Raw genomic sequence first — 18,945 nt, 5'->3', positions numbered from 1 at the left:
ATCATTAAATGTATAATTGTCAGTGGATTTTTTACATTATCACCTGCTTTTGTTTTGAAGTATTACTGGGAAATGGAGTAAAAAAATTGCATTATCTCTAGCTCATCTGCAAAATCAAACACAGTGCTGTGAATTGTATCTGGGACAGCTCTCTAGACCACATTGTCTATCCATTTCCTAATCCTGATTACTTTCTACCCTGTGTTCTCAGTTGCTTATTAGTTCCCTAGCATCTTGAATGATTCAGGCAATTGAGGAAGATTCTTTGTTCTTTGTTGGATTGTTCTATAGTCTTATAAGACTTCATTGTTAGAAATTTTTTCCTTGTATTCACTCTGAAATCCCTTGCCCAATTTCATCATATTACCTTAAATTACTCATTCAAGGAACTACCCTAAAAGGTTTGGTTCTGTTCATGGTATTGACATCCTTTAAATAGTTTAATTTCTCCATTTCTTTCTCTCCTTCCCTCCCTCTCTCCTCCTCTCTGTCTCATTCTTTCTCTCTTTTTCTCAATTTTTTTTGGTTTCATGTTTAGATTACTATTTGCTGGTATTTTATACTGTACACATTCTGCTGTTGGTGGGAAAAGACCCTTACCTAAGCAGCAGAGTATAAGGATTTGGGAATGTTTTCACATCTGTACCCAGAATCCTGTTCTTGCTGTTTTTGTTCATTGCTGATATATCAGTTTGGTGCTATCTACAAAGTAGGTAGTCACTGTTACAATATTAAAATGATATTTTTAATGTCTATTGAAACTTCTTAATTTTTCTTTTTATATGTTTCTCTCACCTTTAATTTACTTAGAATACATTTACTAAACAGTTCTGCCTTAATTGTCTCCTGGCAGTCTTTCACAATGTAGCAAGTTTTTCTTTTGTGAAGATTCCTGTTACCAGAGTAGTATATATTTTGAGACTGGGGTTTTTTTTTTTTTCCTCTCTTAGGTTTAGTTAAAAGGAAAAAAAATTAAATGGTGGGGTTGGCATTTGGGGTAATTTCAACAGCTTATGCTTTTAGTTTCACAGTTTTCCCCTTTTTATAGAGAAGATTTAATTGGCTATAATGTGTATTGCTACCAATTTCACCAAATTGTTGACTTAAAAGTATTTTAAAAATGCATAATATCTTCCGTTGCAATGCTTAGATCTTTTGGTGAATTTTCTCTGGCTTCTTACTTATTTTCTTTAATTTTTCCAAGTAGTATCATGTTGTTTGAATCAGTATAGCTTAATGGTTAAGAGCATGGACTTTAAAGTAAGATTGCCCTGGTTTGAAGACTGCATTCCAGGTATTTTTTGCTGTTTTGAGCAGATTTCCTAACTTGCCTTTACTTCAGTTTTCTTATGTGTAAAATGGGAATAATTATGGTACCTTTTATACATATTAGTGTGGAATAGAGTGTCAAATGATTTCATATATTAATATATGTAAAGTGCTTAGAATAGTGCCTAGCATATGGTAAGCCCTTGAATAATATTAATTATCATCATCATTATTATTATATCAGTGGAATTTTGGTTTATTAGAACTATACAGAGAATTACTTTTTTCATAAAAACTCTTGGTTTGCCTACAGTTACCGTTTTTTTTGATGTACTGTAGTTTACTGTTTGTATTTTATAGATGCTTTGTATGAGAATGCAGTTTTTATTCTGGAAATATTTTACTCTGAGACTTCTTATTACTACATTGTAGGAGTGTAGCTTCTGTGAAGACCCTCGTTTTGCTAGAACTGGAGTTTGCATTAGCTGTGATGCAGGAATGTGCAGAGCCTATTTCCACGTAACCTGTGCTCAGAAGGAAGGTCTGCTTTCAGAGGCAGCAGCAGAAGAGGTAGGTTTTATCAAATCCATAGTTGATGAGTATGTTCCTAAGACTCAGCATGATTCCATTATATCCTGCAACAGGTATGCATCATAAAGTAAACTTACAAGTTTATTCTTAAAGTCTTTGTCTAGATCACTGGTCTAAAACTTTAAGAATAAACAGTATATGTGAGTTTTTTCAGTCTTAAAGCTAGTCAGACATTTGCAAATGTTAAATTTTTTATAGTGAAATCTGATAGAGAAAATTAAACATAATTCAGGGTGTTTTAAAGCATTATTATGTCAGCATATTAAAATGAGAATCTGAGATTATATTTGAGTAATAACCTTGCTCTGTTACTCTTTAAATAAAATCATTGTCCTGTCTTGAGTATCTGCATTTCCATCTCTTTACAATTATTTTAAATTCTGTAATTTTCCTAATGGGTTAATTGGCTTTAGATTAAGCAATCAGTTGTTTTCAAAGTGTGTTTTGGGAACTCCTTAATATTCTTTCAAGGAGTCTGTGATGTTAAAACTGTCTTCATAACAATGTGAAATCGTATATACTTGTTTTACTCTTAATTTTCTCACAAGTAATAGTGGAGATTTCTGGAGATTATATAACATAACAATATACATTTGAATGTGGAAACAGTTTTGAGAATCCAGCTATCTTCTTTTATGTCAGCTATTTAGATATTAAAGAGATTTGCAGAAAGAAATGTAAAACAGTGCCATTTTCTCACTACTTTTTTTGTGTGTAAATTATAGTATTTGTCATAAAAATGTTTTTTGTTAACATGTAGTGAGTGAGCTTATTATTGTAAAATAATGAATATAAAAATTTCTCTTTTAACTTTCAGTATGGTGTGACTTATCTATAAACATAACTTATAAGATCTTTGGAAACTTGAGTTTTTTAGTACTGTTGAGTCCTGAGACCAAGTTTTGTTGATTCTTTAAGCTCTTTATATAGCCAGGTAATTGAGTGTTCCGTATTTCTTACTGTATATTTGGGATTGGTTTATGGTAATATCTAAGCCTCTCTTATTATATTCCTTCTTTTATTGGGTATCTTTCAGTGTCATGTAAAAATATGTTTATTATGTTGCTTTTATCTTATTCCATTTATTTCAAAGACAGGAAACAAATAAAAAAGATAATCTGGTAAAATTTGTCCCGAGTTGAATCTGTCTGTACATTGCTAGTCTGTTAGAAATGCCCCACTTACCTGTGTTGGCTGGTTCTGTATTTTCTGGATATATTGTTGTTTTGTAATATTAATCTGTGTATACATGAATAACTTTAATATTTAATGATGATTTCTACTTAAGATTGTTAAAATCCTGTAAGTTTTAAACAGTGGTTATTTCTTTAGGTAACAAGTATAACTATATTATACCTAAGATTTGATTTCAGTATTTTTAAATCCACAAGGCCTTTTAAAGAAAAAAATTGTTAATTTGAAGTTCATATACAGTGTTAAGTTTCTAAAGCAGCAGTTTTTAATCATTATGTATAAAAATTACTTTTGTGATTTATTTTAGGAATAACCAACACCATAGGAGATTTTTTAGAAAGGAAATAATATCTCTTATGGTTAGATTTTTTTTTATAACCTTTTGGAGTAAAAATGTTTACTTCCCCCCCTCCCGTTTTTTGATATAGGATATAGCAGATCCATTTTTTGCTTATTGTAAGCAACATGCGGATAGGTTAGACAGAAAGTGGAAGAGGAAAAACTACTTGGCTCTACAGTCCTATTGTAAAATGTCTTTACAAGAAAGAGAAAAGCAACTATCACCAGAAGCACAGGTACGGGATTCATGCCAAAACTCGTGTTTTCTTTCAAGGTTATAGATTTCAGATCTCACGTGTATTTGCCAATGGCATGTGAAGTATAATTATGAAATTTGGTTAGTTTCCCGGGAAGTGCATTGTCTTTAAGGTAAATGGTGAGTACAGTTTGTGGCTGAGTACATTATTCACCACCTAGTCAACAGAGCAGCCATTTGTAAAATGTTCCCAACATATTGAAGAGTGTAACTTAGAGGAAATTATTCTATCAGTGCAATATGTTGGCCTCATCTTTTTTTCAATCTGTTCTAATGTTCATTTATGCAAGTGATTTGATTAGTTTGCCCATCATTTAAAATATATTTTAATGTAAATTAAGTAAATTTATGAATATTAGTGCAGACTAGTTGAGAAGAGAAACTTCCATTTAATCATGTTAATTTTTGACAACTCTGATCATAGACTGGGACAGTCATTGCTAGGGATAGACCTAGTTTATTGTAACCCAAGGATTATACAGTATGCTTTAAGGACAGTGGGTGGATGTAATTTGCCTTGATACAGGAATTTCTGGTTATCTTTACTTTTTCTAAGTATGGAAGTAAAAATCATAGGGAGTATGTTCTATTTTAACATCTTTTAAAATTTGTATACATTTCTTTTATAGGCAAGGATCAATGCCCGACTTCAACAATATCGTGCCAAAGCAGAACTAGCTCGATCCACCAGACCCCAGGCCTGGGTTCCAAGGGAAAAATTGCCCAGACCACTCACTAGCAGTGCTTCAGCCATTCGTAAACTGATGCGGAAAGCAGAGCTAATGGGGATCAGTACAGATATATTTCCAGTGGACAATTCAGATACTAGTTCTAGTGTGGATGGAAGGAGAAAGCATAAGCAACCTGCCCTCACTGCTGATTTTGTGAATTATTATTTTGGTCAGTATAGACACTGATAACATGCATATTTTTAATGAGAACAATCTGCTGATGAAAATATTTGATATGCTGTCAACTTTTAGAAATTTACTTACCATGCTGCGTAAATCAAGTAAAAACTATGTTTATTTTCCTAGTAAGTTGTGGGTTGTAAAATGCTAAGTTCATATATTTATGAATAGAGTTAAGTGTTTTAAATAATGTAGGTTTATAAGCATGTGATCATCTCTATGGCTAGCTTCTTTGTGTATTTTATATATAAGCTTTTATTTTCTACCAAAGTAAAATTGGATATTTCATTTAAATAGAGAGAAATATGCGCATGATTCAAATTCAGGAAAATATGGCTGAACAAAAGAATATAAAGGATAAATTGGAGAATGAACAAGAAAAGCTTCATGTGGAATATAATAAGGTATGTTGGCTATGAAACAAACAACGTAATATGTTACATCTTATTGATAATTTCTTTTGTGATTTTATAGCATTTCTATTTGTCTCATTTTGAAATTCCTCTGAAATTTTTACAAATTGCCTACAACTCCGGCACCTCATAATTTTCATTACCATCACTAACACACTGAGTACTTTCTATGTACCAGGCACAGTTTTGAGCATTTTTGCTTATATTAAATCATTTAATTCTCACTTCAGCTATATAATTTGGTTTATGATTATTGCTCCCATTTTCAGGAGAGTAAGCTGAGTTGTAAACAGGGGAAGTAAATTGCCCAGGCTTGCATAGGTAGTCAAGTCAAAAAGTTAGGTTTAAGGCCCAGCAGTCTGACTCTGTTCCTTATTCCTAAGCACTGTACTATGGAACTTCTCTTTGTCAGTTGTAGAACACTTAGAAACTTGTTCTGGAATTACTGTTTTTTTCTTGAATTGTTTTATAGTGTTACTTTTGATTAAAACCTCCCAGTTTAAATTTTAATTCTACTTCTTCATTCTAAAGGTAAGGAAGATTAAAAAAAAAGAAATATATAAAAGCAAGTTGTGACTAAGTATTAGGTAATAAGTAATATAAGCTTATAAAACCAGGATTGACTTACTGTTAGATAATATTTTAAGTAATAAAAAATTAGTAGGAAGTAAATTTCCAGTAATTAGCCATGCTTTAGTGAAAAAAGTACTGGTATATGATTCAGAGGACTTGGGATTCTTGCTCGTTTTATGATTTTGGCGAAGCCATGAAAACCTTGTGATGCTTAGTTTTCTCATTGGGAAAATGATGGGGGTGCGTCCTGATAGACTCATAAGGATTAATTAGTAGAAATGTGTGTGAAATTATTTAGTAAACTATAACAGAATATATAAATGTAGGTGTCATTATTATCATTAGTAAAAATGCTAACATAAAACAAAATGCTTCCATTTTGTTGGTGCTGCTTTTAAATAACTAGAGAGCCTCATCCTTCAGTGTATTGTGACTTGAATGTGTTACACTTATGGATTATAAATATAGATAAACTTGAATATTTATTTATAAATTACATTTTCACATATTTTACTACATATTTTAATGGTTTACTTACCTGAATTATTTACATTGTAGCTATGTGAATCTTTAGAGGAACTACAAAACCTGAACGGAAAACTTCGAAATGAAGGACAAGGAATATGGGCCTTACTAGGCAGAATCACAGGGCAGGTTAGTGTCTTTCCGATTGCTTTTTCCTTCTCTTCCTGTTCTCTATATGATTTCAAAGATCAGATCTCTAATACAACTGTCACTCCCCTAACTGAAGAATTCTATTTGGTTAGGCCCAGCTAATCCTCTGGGATAATGAATTCTTACCTGAAATGTATCTAGAGCTTTAGAAGCTGCCTACCTAGAACCTGTAGCTTAATTTGGTTATTTTAACAGCTATCTTGTTTGCAAAATTTTTTGATTTGCTCTGATTGACCTGTCATTTGTGGTGAAGCTAAGATTTGAAGCATGAGTTACTCCTACCATATTCTTCTTTCCTCTAATGTAGCAGTTTTAGATTCCTTGCCACATTTCTTCGGTCTTGTTCTTGTGCTGTATTTAGTTCATTTTGGCGGAGGTGGGTAGGGAGTGTAAAATTTAAAAGGCAGACTGGAAAGATTCATTTTCATATTGATTAGGTTTTTAGCTATATAAAAAATGGCATTTGAAACTTTAATGTTAAAGTGTAGTTTTTTCCCTTCAGTAGCTATTATTGTAGTTATGAAAAATAATTACTTTATCCTTGAACATTTTTAGGCTATTAAAAGCTCTTAGTGTTGAAAAGAAGAATCAATGCCAAATGAAATTCTTTGAATGCTTTTTTTTATTACTGTGTATATAATGCATAAATTAAGAATTCATCTAAATAATTTCAGTTATATTTTTTAAGGATGATGAAGACTCACTGTAGTCCTTTCCTATGAAAATAGTTTTATTTGTGAAGGAAGCTTTTTAAAGAATAGGTGTTTTTCATTGTACTTGCTTTAAAGGTTTATATAGGGTCAAATTCATCATACAGTTTGTGTACACATTATTTTCAGGAGTGATACATAGTGATATGTATTGTGCCATGCTTGATTTGAAGGTGCTTCTTTTTGTGAACAGGGTGTATGTGGCTTATAAAGAATAATATTAAAGAATAACAGTATAAAAGGTGAGAATGAGTAGTCACCTATGGAGAATTGACGTTTGTTTCTATTGATAGTTTGTTGATGAATTTTTGGAAGATTATGGTGTTTTACATTTTATATTTAGAGAAGTTAATATTGAATGCAAGCCTATTATTAGTTTATTTGCCAACCTAGCATTATCTGTTGACTTAATTTGCAAGTTTGTCTCATAAGAATCTCCTATTAAGTATAAAACATTATCTACTATAAAAGGACATTTTCATTTATTAAATGACTTGTAACGGAAGCTCCACACATTTTCTCGTGCAAATGTAAAATGCACAGCAGAAGTAGAATTCATTTGTACTGCTTGCAGGACACTTTTTTTCCGGTTGGTTGAACAGATGCTGGCCCACTGGGCCACTGAGAAATGACTTTGATGGATGGTTGCTGTCTGAGAAGCCAGCGTACTACAGATTAGTAGAAACCCAAAGAGAATCTAATTTGCTTTGTGGAGAGTTTGGTCCAATAAGATAATTTTTCTAATTAACCTATGGAGCACCAGTGTAGCTGGAATATTGAGGAAAATAAACGGCCTCAATATTCTTTTTGTCAAGTGTACTATTTTTTTTAAGTTCCTAAATTCTTGTCCTTGTCTTTCATTTTTAAAACTAAGGTGGAAGTTTAATTTTCTTAATGTTTTAGTGTTCCACTGAAAATTGATGAAAGTATGTAATTATAGGCTTGTAATGATAGTAACTGTGAGACAAAAGCTCATTTTAATCCTTTTTGCCAGTGTAAAAGCTGGTAAAACATTTCTCCCTCACAATCCTAGCATGTTAGTTGACTTGAGTGGCGTATGGAGGAAAACATTGCTTTATATTTTTTTTCTTTAAAACAAAATCAACTGCGTTTGTGCAAATCAATAGAAGTTGAACATACCGGCAATTTTGCGAGCACCCAAGGAGAGAAAACCAAGTAAAAAAGAAGGAGGCACACAAAAGACATCTACTCTTCCAGCAGTGCTTTATAGGCAAGTAATGAAATTATGACAGATTACTATTGTATATTTTTAAACTGATGCTTTTTTAGTAACAAGATGCTTCAGATATTTGAGAATGAATTATGTTTATACTGAAATTTAAGTTAAATGCATGTGAAGTTCATTTTATTAGTATCTTCATCAAAAATACTTTCCAGATTGAATGATAGAAGAGATTTTTGTTCCTCTTTTAATGATAAGATAAATCACTTTTTGTATCCTTTGAGTAACTGGGGATATATGTGCCTAAGCTCTGTGGAAATAAACAGTCCTCTTTGGAGAATTGAAAAGTAACTTTACATAATGTAGATAATTATTTTCTTAAATAATTTTAAAAAATATTATATGAATGGGCATTTATGTTTTGTTTTACTTGAAGGAGTTTTAGTTTTATATGTGTTTTTAGGTAGTGGTAGGTATCATAATACAGTCTGAATTACTGCCTTTGCACCGTGGTAGATAATAAAGATAAGTTCTGGATTTGAATCTCTCTACATTTTTTTTCTCTTTATGCTCAGTTGTAATAATTTCATTTCCCCAGATATTTTTGTTCTTTATTTTTTTGGCTCAGTGTTTGACAATGTTTACTATTTTAATAATTTTACATAGTTATTAAGACTGTGTTCCATAAGTAAATAGGTTTGAATCGTACTTTTTTTATGTGACCGAGGATATTAAGTGAGAAAAGTTTAGAAGATGCTGGTATGTTTGTGTACGTGCATGTGTGTATATATGCATACACATGCAAATGTATCTATTCACATACACACGAATATGTGCTTGTGTAAATTCATAAATATTCCCCTCACAACCTCTTCCTTTCTCGGAAATAGGGGCAATAGCAACAATAGCAGTCTGTAGAGTTACTTTCTGTTCTTGATTGGAGGCTCCCTCCTTAGGTAACAGCAAATAACTTCCATGAAATGTGGGAAGAGCTCACTAGTGTCTTTGTGTACTGTGTGAAAAATAGCAGGGTCTCAGTCCAGCTTTTCGAAATGAAATTGGTTCATTTGGAACCATCAGGCATAGCATGGTGCTTCTGACTTCTTATCAGTATGGCTCGTTTTTGTTTCAGAATACAGTTTAAGTGATTTTCATTTTTTACTTGGAACCACTTTGAGGACAAGTACTGGTCATTATTGTCATTGTTGTTATATATGTGTATGATCTTTTTTCCTAGGATTATTTAAAACTTCGAACATCTTTGCTGTTTCAGTACATGGATGGTTCTTTTAGGTTCTGAACAACTTTCTCCTCACTCTTCACATTCCCAGTATAAATAAATCCCAGACTTTCAAGTCATGGTGTTTGTGCTCTCAGGAGTAGCTGAGCTGCCATTTTGCTGAAGAAAAGTTAGATTCCTTAAAAACAAACAAAAATCCAAAATAATAGTAACAACAGTAGTAAAACTTCCCATTCTTTACAATAAATATCAATTGTCTATTTCTAAAACTCAAAGTCTGATTTTGTAAAGAGACATTTATGTAGGTGGCTTATTTACATGTTAAAGGCTCTTTAAAAGGTTTATAATTAATGGTAGAAAATAAACTGAATTTTGTTTGTAAAGTAACTTCTTTTGTAGTTCTAGAGAGGTAGAAAATTGAAAAATTCTTTTGTTTAGTAATTTATGTTTCTAGAGAAAAAGTGGTCTAAAGTTAAATGGCCTTTTAAATGATAATTAACATTAAGAAAAGATGATGTTAGAATACACGTATTACATATGCCTTTCTCTGAAAGGTTTGACTCTAGCAATATTTAAATTTATACTAGAACCATCCAACCTATTTTCTATATTCTCAAAAGTATTTATAACTAATAGTTATCAACATTATAAAAAGAGATGCTATGTGAAAAAATTTTAGTAAAAGAAATATTAAGTTAATCAAGGTGAAATTTTTGAAGTTTAAAAAAATATGCTATAAATTAGCTTTTTCTCTATGGTAATTATTATTCTAATCCTATTTACTGCCTTTATTCAAAGTTGTGGAATTTGTAAGAAGAACCATGATCAGCATCTTCTTTTATTGTGTGATACCTGTAAACTCCATTACCATCTTGGATGTCTGGACCCTCCTCTTACAAGAATGCCAAGAAAGACCAAAAACAGTTATTGGTAAGTAAAATGGAAAGGATTTAGATGTTAGAACTGGTTTGCTCTTAGTTTCAACAGTATAAAATGGTGTTATATTGCTTCATAATGAAGTTTTTAGCACATTTTTGTTGATATTTTTATAAATTTTTTCTGGCTTTACTGAGATACAATTGACAATTAAATATTGTGTATATACTTAAGGTTTACAACTTAATGATTTGAGTTATTTAATTATGCATAGTTATGCATTATGAAATAAACCCCACAATCAATCTAATGAGCATATCCATCACCTCATATAGTTACCATTTTCTTTTGTGTGTGGTGAGAAGACTTCAGACATAAATAATTATAGTATTATATGAATAAAACTGTACCTTTTTTTGAGAAATGGATTTTAAGTTAATTGAGGCTATTTTGGTCTCTTAGCAATGGCTTCTTAAGGCAGGACTTCTGTCTAGTTATGATTATGATTTTCTTTTGCTTTATTATGAAACTTTTCCATGTGCTTTATTTTTGTTTTGAAATGGAATGAATTTATCAAGAATTTGCCTGTATATTCATGCTTTTATTTGTAATTTGGTATTTTATTTCTTAATTAGTGTCACTGAAGCCTTTAGTTTTGTTGTCATTCATGCTAGTTATATATTTAAACCAACCATTCTTCGCAAATCATTTGACATGTTTCTGAATTGTATTTTTTATTAACTTAGGCATATGAATCACTACAGATGTTTGATAAAAGCTTATGATATTTATTAGTTATATCCTTTCCTTAATTTTAGCCCAAAGGAGAGACAGATGTTCGGATTTTAGTAGACTGATTCTATATAGGAAGAATGTAGGCCATAGAAAACTTTGGAATGAATATGACTGTTCTTTTCATACAAATTTTATACAGATTCTAGTTTCAGAAAAGAATGAACCTCAGATTCTTAAATGGTAATCTATACAAAAAGTTGTGTGTGTTCCTCAAACACATTAAAAGCATGTTTTCCAACCTCATCATTTTGTTTCGGAAAGTTACCTCCATTCATTTTATTGGGAAGCTTACATTCTTTCACCATTTTCACAGGATTGCTTTTTCTTTTCTTTTCTTTTTCTTTTTTTTTTTTTTTTTTTTTATTAGTTTGTCTTGAGAAAGTCATACTGGTCTCCTGTTTTCAAATATAGTAGCATATATTTCTTTTGATGTTTATGTGCTTTTGAAATCAGAATTTAAGAGAAACTGCTGTTGCTTAATAGAATGCTGGCAGTGTTAATAAACCCATCCTACGTGAGTTTCTATATCCAGAGTCAGTTTGGTGGTCTCCAGGGTCGCGGCATTCTGTCATTCTCTTCTTAAATAAGGTTATGAATTTGTCTAATACTACTGCTTGCAGAGCTCTGCTTTCCAGTGTGTAAGGTTTTCCAGAAGAACTTCAGGTGAAGGCGCATAACTTAGGATGTTTTAGTGAAAGCCTCTCCAGAGGACCTAAACTGCTTATTGTTTCTGTATATTGGTTGCAACTTTTTAAAGCAAAGGAAGCTAATATAGTAAAGTGAAGTCTTCAGTATCCTCTATTTTCTGGTTTTCAGATTTCTTTTGATCTCTAAAATCAGCTTACTTTTGCTAAGCAATTAATTGAATGTATTAATTTTGGAGAATATTTTTTCTTTAGTGTCTCTCACATGCGGGAGGCAGTTTCACTTTTTGCTTTTTAACATTTTCAGTTTATTTTTGAAGTTATATTAAAGATAATAAATACTAAAAAAATTCCACATCACAAGTATTTTACTATTGTCTATGCTCTTCATCTGTTGTATATCTGGGGTTGAAAAACTGTGTAATGGTGTTCTACTACATCTTTTCCCCATTTTGTACATTCTCTAATGCCACGTTAATAGCTTGAAATTGACCATGATGAGGAGTATTCATACCATAGAAATTGGCAAACACTACAAATTAAGATCTTTTCCCATAGAGAGCCAAGTATCAGATACTTGATAGCACACCACTGCTTAATTTCTGCTTTACTCTCTACTTAGTTCTCAGTCTTTTTCTTAGGGAAGGAGATCCTGTTACTGGACCCTTATCTCATGACTGGGCCCTGGTTTTTGGCTTAAATTTCTACAGAGCCCACTGGTATGCTTTTCTGAATGTTACCTGTTTTTGCTTTTGCTGTCTTTATGCTATGCAAGCCTGAGATGTAATGTACAGTGTGGGGACTCTAGTTAGCAACACTGTATTAGATATTCAAAAGTTGCTAAGAGAGTAGATCACAAAAGTTCTCATAACAAAAAGTTTTTAAAAATATTTATAATTATGTGTGATGATGGGTGTCAACTAAACTTACTCTGGTAATTATTTCACAATATATAAAGATATATATTGATATATAAAGATATCAAATCATTATGTTGTATACCTAAAATGAATACAATGTTATATACCAATTATATCTCAATTAACAAAAAAGGTAAATGGGAGAAGGAGAGGACAAATTATCAACACAAAAAGGAGGAAAAAGAAAAACACCTGTAAATTCTTCATAGAAGGATTTGTGCTACTTATTTTCTTTACATCTTAAAAGAAAAAACAGGAAGTACATTCTGAGAATATAAGGATATAATAAATATTACTCAGTTCTCTGTCAAGTAATACTCTTCACAATATTCTTTAAATAATTAGAAAATGCAAGACATGTTCTAATCAGATGGGTGATGGAAACATTAAGTACCCTAAAATTAAGGATCTTACCTCATGTTAATGGCTGCTGACTCATCAGGATGGTGGTTACTGAAGGTTGAGGTGGCTCTGGCAGTTTCTATTAAATAAGACAACAGTTAAATTGGCTACATGATTGACTCTTCCTTTCACGAAGATTTCTCCGTACCACACAATGTTGTGTAATAGCATTTTCACAATAGTAGAACTTCTTTCAAAATTGGAGTCAATCCTTTCAAACCCTGTACTTCTTTATCAATTAAGTTTATGTAATACTCTAAGTCCTTTGTTGTCATTTCAGCAGTCCTCACAGCATCTTTACCAGGAGTAGATTCTATCTCAAGAAACCATTCTCTGTGCTTATCCATAAGAAGTAACTCATCCATTAAAGTTGTATTGTGAGATTGCAGCAATTCAGTTACATCTTCAGGCTCCACTTCTAATTCTTGTTCTCTTGCTGTTTCTACTACATCTGCAGTTGCTTCCTTCACTGAAGTTTTGAGCCCCTTAAAGTCATCCATAAGTGTTAGAATTAGCTTCTTCCAGACTCCTGTTAAAGTTGATATTTTGACTTCTTTCCATGAATCATGAGTCTTCTTAATGGAATCTAGAATAGTGAATACTTTCCAGAAGGTTTTAAATTTATTTTGCTCAGATTCATCAGAGAAATTACTATCTATGGAAGCTCTAGCTTTACGAAATGTGTTTCTTAAATAACAGGCTTGAAAGTAGAAATTACTCCTTGATCCTGGGCTGCATTGTGTTAGCAGGCATGAAAATAACATTAATCTCATTCTAATATACCTGAGCTCTTGGGTGACCAGGTGCATAGCCAACAAGCAGTAATATTTTGAAAGGAATCTTTTTTTCTGAGTAGTGGACTCTTTTTTCTGAGCAGTGATGGGCTTAAAATATTCATGTTGTAAACAGATGTGTAGTCATCCACGATTTGTTGTTACCTTTATAAAGTATGGGCAAAGTAGATTTAGCATAATTCTTGAGAGTCCTAGGATTTCCAAAATGGTAATTGAGCATTGCCTTCAACTTGAAATCACCAACTGCATTAGCTCCTAACAAGAGAATCAGCCTATCCTTTGAAGCACTGAAGCCAGTCATTGACTTCTCCTCTCTAGCTATGAAAGTCCTAGGTGGCATCTTCTTTGATCTACGTTGAAAATTTGTTGTTTAGATTAATTGTTCTAGCTAGATCTTTGTGTAGCTTGCTGTAGCTTCTGCATCAGCACTTGCTGCTTTACCTTGCACTGTGATGTTTTGGAGATGCTTCTTTTTTCAAATCTCATGAACCAACCTCTGCTAGCTTCAGACTTTGCTTCTGTCACTTCCTGACCTCTCTCAGCTGTCACAGAATTGAAGAGTTAGGGCTTTGTTCTGGATTCAATTTTGGCTTAAAAGAATGTTGTGGGTGGTTTTATCTTCTACCCAGACCACTAAAATGTTCTCCATATCAGCAGTAAGGCAATACTTCCTTATCATTTTTGTGTTCACAGAAGTAGCACTTTTAATTTCCTTCAGGAACTCACAACTTGGCTAACTGGCCCAAAATGCCTAGCTTTTGGCCTGTTTTGACTCTGGATTTGTCTTCCGCTAAGCTTAATCATTTCTAGCTTTTGATTTAAAGGGAGAGATGTATGATTCTTCCTTTCACTTAAACCTTTGAACTTCAGGCCTTTGTAGGGTAATTAATTGGCCTAATTTTAACATTGTTTTTTTCTCAGGGAATAAGGAGGCCCAAGGAGAGAGAGAGAGATATGGGAATGGAGAGTCAGTGGAGCAGTCAGAATACACACATTTACTAATTAAGTTTGCCATCTTATATGGGTGCAGTTCGTGGCACCCCAGAACAATTACAATAATAACATCAAAGATCACTGATCACGGATCACCACAAAAAGTACAATAATGCTGAAAAAGTTTGAAATATGTCAAGAATTACCAAAGTGTGACACTGAGATACTAAGTGAGCAAATGCTGTTGGAAAAATAGCATCAGTAGACTTGGCTAGATGCAGGCTTACCATAAATCTTCAATTTGTAAAAAATGCAGTATCTGTGAAGCACAGTAAAACAAAAGATGCCCGTATTACATTTTATTTATGTTTTTATTTTGAATCCAAGGAATAAAGTGCTTGGTTTTAGCAAAAGATATGTAAAATTTTTTAAATAACGTGATAATTAGGTTCTTTGTTTTTCTCTTACTGGTCATTGTTTTTAGTGTTAAAATTTTTGCTTAATATTTTTGCTTAAATAAATGGGAATTTTAAGATATTAAAATTAATGCCTTAAATTTTATTTGCATGTTAGCAATTAATGTATTTGTATTAGCAACACATGACATATATATATAATTCTGTTACTGGAGTTCAAAATTTAAAGCTGTTACTTTAAAAACATAAATATTCGTTTGATGTTAAGTTTGCTGTACTAACGAGCAAAAGGTATAAATTTTGATGGGGCATGAATTGAAATGATAAGCGGTCTTCAAAAATACTTTATGAGAGAATCATAAGTTGCATTCAAGGGTACTGGTATAAACACATATGTAAACTAAATGTCAAATATAATTTTATGTATTATAACCATTTTTTTCCATTAAATGGTCTGTACTTTCCTGTGTCATTGTATGCCTTGTGGTTTTTTTTTTTTTTTGGTCAAGAGCTGTACATTTGAATTTAATAATGTGGTAACTCTGAAAATGAGATTCTCCTCCATCCTCAGGGTTTGTGGTGTTTCGGGTTTTTTGTTTGTTTGTTTGTTTTTATATAGTAGGCTGTCTTTGTGTTAAGGAACGACCCAGAGTATAAACATAATGATCTTCTTAAGTCTTTTCTGAGCCTTTGGCTGGTCAAGTGTGGTCATTTAATTTTTTTTTCCAGTGTGTGTACTTTATTTTGAGTATCCTAGTTTTTAATGTCTGGTTCCCAAAAGGGAAAAAAGAGAAAAATGAAGGGAGGGGATAAAAGGTGCCAGTCTTTTAAGTCTTGGAAGTCACTTCAGACCAAGGGGGAGGGGCTTGTAATAATAAGAGGTGTCACCCACCTCTTTGTTTGCCATCAGTGATCAGAAGCAGCAGTGATCAGAGCACAGAACCCTGTTGTTTGGAGGACAGGGTTCATTTTGCCGACCCTGGCTCCTAAAAGCTGTGTCAAGCTGCTGCAGGAAGATGTGCAAAGCTGCCTGCCATGTGGTTTAAGATGGGGTTTAAGTAATTGCTACTATGCTGAAAGATGTAATTGACCAAAATAAACTGTAGTTTACGTATGCAAGCCTTTCCCTGAACGTTGTAAGTCTTCAGTAGACTCCAGAGTTCCAAAATAGCTGTCAGGCAGATTCTGCTAGTGCAATTGTTTTCTAGGTGGAGACTCAGATTCCTTTTGCTTCCTGTTCTGCCCCACCCCCCACCCCGCCCATGTTTTAAAAAATGCTGCTTTAATACATTCTTTTCATAAATTTCCTTTTTTTTCTTTTATAAGTAGTATGGGCCACCAACTAAAATGAGTCTATTTTTTTCAACACTTCTTGGAGTCTGTTTCTAGAGAATGTTCTTGGTATATTCAGCACAGCTTGCCATTGACTAAGAGTAAAAGATACTGCTATGACGAGGAGTAGAGTCAGGGTCAATAAATGCTTTTGGTTTTCTGGTGTCATGGTGTATGTCAGTTAAGGAAAAATCATGATTTCCAAAGGGAAGCTATTTTTTTAATCAGTGCTGAACCTCTTATGTTGGTTCATTTCAACATGTTGCACTATTGCATGTGTTCTTATGATATTTATAAGGGATACATGGAATTGCTTTATACATTATTTATTGTCATTCTTACAAGAATGTATGTGCTTTTCTTTATATACAGTCTTTGTATACCTTATGGTTACATGTACCTGTGTATATTTTTTTAAACATTTTTTTATTGAGTTATAGTCACTTTACAATGTTGTGTCAAATTCTGGCGTAGAGCACAATTTTTCAGTTATACATGAACATGCATATATTCATTGTCACATTTTTTTTTGCTGTGCCTGTGTATATTTTTGTATGTTCTAAATATATACCTGAATTTTGAATTTATGAAAACCATAGCTAATGCTAGAAGGTAAAAATAAACATATGGACTTACATTTTTTTCTTTATGTAGGCAGTGTTCAGAATGTGACCAAGCAGGGAGCAGTGACATGGAAGCAGACATGGCCATGGAAACCTTACCAGATGGGACCAAACGATCAAGGAGGCAGATTAAGGAACCAGTGAAATTTGTTCCACAGGATATGCCTCCAGAACCCAAGAAGATTCCAATAAGAAACACGGTAATTTATTCTCTAATTATTGTAACCATCGCAAATTCTGAGGCCACAATTTAAGAGGTGGAGAAAAAAAAGAAGAGGTGAGAAGGACAAGGGTAAACGTGTACAAGTAGCCAATGAAAGAAACATGTATATTGCTATTGGTTATTCTTAAGACTTTATTGTTTTATATTATGAAATATAAGTCATACATGAGAATTTATACTTTATATAGTCAACATTAAACATAATAATAATGAAGACCTATTGTATCCACAAACCCACTTCAAAATTAGAACAAAAGCCTTTGAAGTCCCCCGCGAATCCCTCAGTACTTACTTCCCCATCCATCTACCCCAGAGGTCACCTCCTTTCTCAACTTTATATTTCTCATTCTCTCTTCTTCCTCTTTTTATATGTATATATGTATGTATATATGTATTCATAAATGATACATAGTTTTGCAGGTTTTGAATTTTGTATCAATGGAGTCAGACTTTTTTCCCCTGCTATTTAGTACTTTGACCAACATAATACTGATTTGATTCATACATACTAACGTGTGTATATGTAGTTCACTTATTTTCACTAATGTGTAGTTTTTTATTGAAAGAGTAGACAGTTATTAATTTATCTTTTGTTCTGTAGTTTGGCAGTTTTGTTTCCATCTTTTTTTTTTTTTTAACAAGCAACTCTTTAAAAAATGTTTCTCTAAATGTCTCCTGCAGCATTGTAACAAGGAGTTAGTGTATATAGCAAGGGATGAATTTGCTTAGTTACAGGGTATCTGCATTTTCAGTTTTGCTAGGTAATTCCAGTGTTTTTCATACCAGTTTACACATACCAGCAGTGAATAATGCTATTTTTGTTCCCACACTTATTTTGTCCAAAGTTTTAATGCTTTTCAATGTGATACATGTAAAATAGTATACAGTCATTTTATTTCACATTTCACTCAGTATGTAGATGACTTAGAGCATCGCGTCTCCTTATATATTTTGCTCAGTTGTATTTCCTCTTCTAGGAAATGTATATGCAAGTCTTATTCAGCTTTTCTATCAGGTAGTTAGCCTGTTTCTCATTGAAAATTCTTTGAGATAGGAGTTTAAAGAATTTCTTCTAGAAAGCATTTCTATTTATTACCAGTTACATGGGAGCTCTACCAACCTAATACTGCCTACTAGTTTGCATAATCAAGAACCTTTCACAATAAATAACTGATTTCTCTCTCCCTTCAAGTTTTTTAATTGTTGTTCCTAGTATCTTCCTACTTAGACTTTTTATTTTAGCACATATATTACATTTGGAGGTATTCCATCCTTATATTCTTTCTAATAATATTTTTCCTTTTGTAAGTTTTTATTTTCTTGCCACTACTGATCAAACTATACTTCATTTCACAATAGTCATATTATTCGCTCAAAATTTTGAGGAAAATTTTATCTTTGTGATATAGGGGATTCATGAAATACTTCTCTTTCTCATTTCAGAATAATATATCACTCAGTAAGACTGTTAAAATGATCGTTTGTTCTATAACTTTCCATTTCTGCTAAGTTTGTTATGTTCCCTTGGATTACATTGGTAGCACAATTTTTAGAAAGGTAATTTTGAGTTATTTCATGGTAGTTAGAACTATTTCCTCTTGTTTCAACAATCCATTTTGTGGAATATATGGAT

At 32.4% G+C, this 18,945-nt stretch overlaps 1 protein-coding gene across 3 annotated transcripts in view; it reads left to right on the top strand.

Moving 5' to 3' along the window:
- The window catches only part of PHF14 (PHD finger protein 14), a 139,306-nt gene that overhangs the window by 27,651 nt on the left and 92,710 nt on the right, over positions 1–18,945 (top strand). For all 3 annotated transcript variants that reach the window (XM_045508460.2, XM_074367428.1, XM_010972069.3), the window contains exons 7-14: positions 1,702–1,839; positions 3,483–3,629; positions 4,279–4,549; positions 4,858–4,964; positions 6,105–6,200; positions 8,059–8,162; positions 10,153–10,284; positions 17,121–17,289. In XM_045508460.2, coding sequence (XP_045364416.1) covers positions 1,702–1,839; positions 3,483–3,629; positions 4,279–4,549; positions 4,858–4,964; positions 6,105–6,200; positions 8,059–8,162; positions 10,153–10,284; positions 17,121–17,289 — 1,164 coding nt within the window. The remainder of the gene's footprint in view (positions 1–1,701; positions 1,840–3,482; positions 3,630–4,278; positions 4,550–4,857; positions 4,965–6,104; positions 6,201–8,058; positions 8,163–10,152; positions 10,285–17,120; positions 17,290–18,945) is intronic.

The sequence above is a fragment of the Camelus bactrianus genome, chromosome 7, assembly GCF_048773025.1.
Source record: "Camelus bactrianus isolate YW-2024 breed Bactrian camel chromosome 7, ASM4877302v1, whole genome shotgun sequence".
Classification (NCBI taxonomy): Eukaryota; Metazoa; Chordata; class Mammalia; order Artiodactyla; family Camelidae; genus Camelus; species Camelus bactrianus.
Note: the sequence above shows the minus strand (reverse complement) of the source record. Positions and strands in the feature narration are given on the sequence as shown.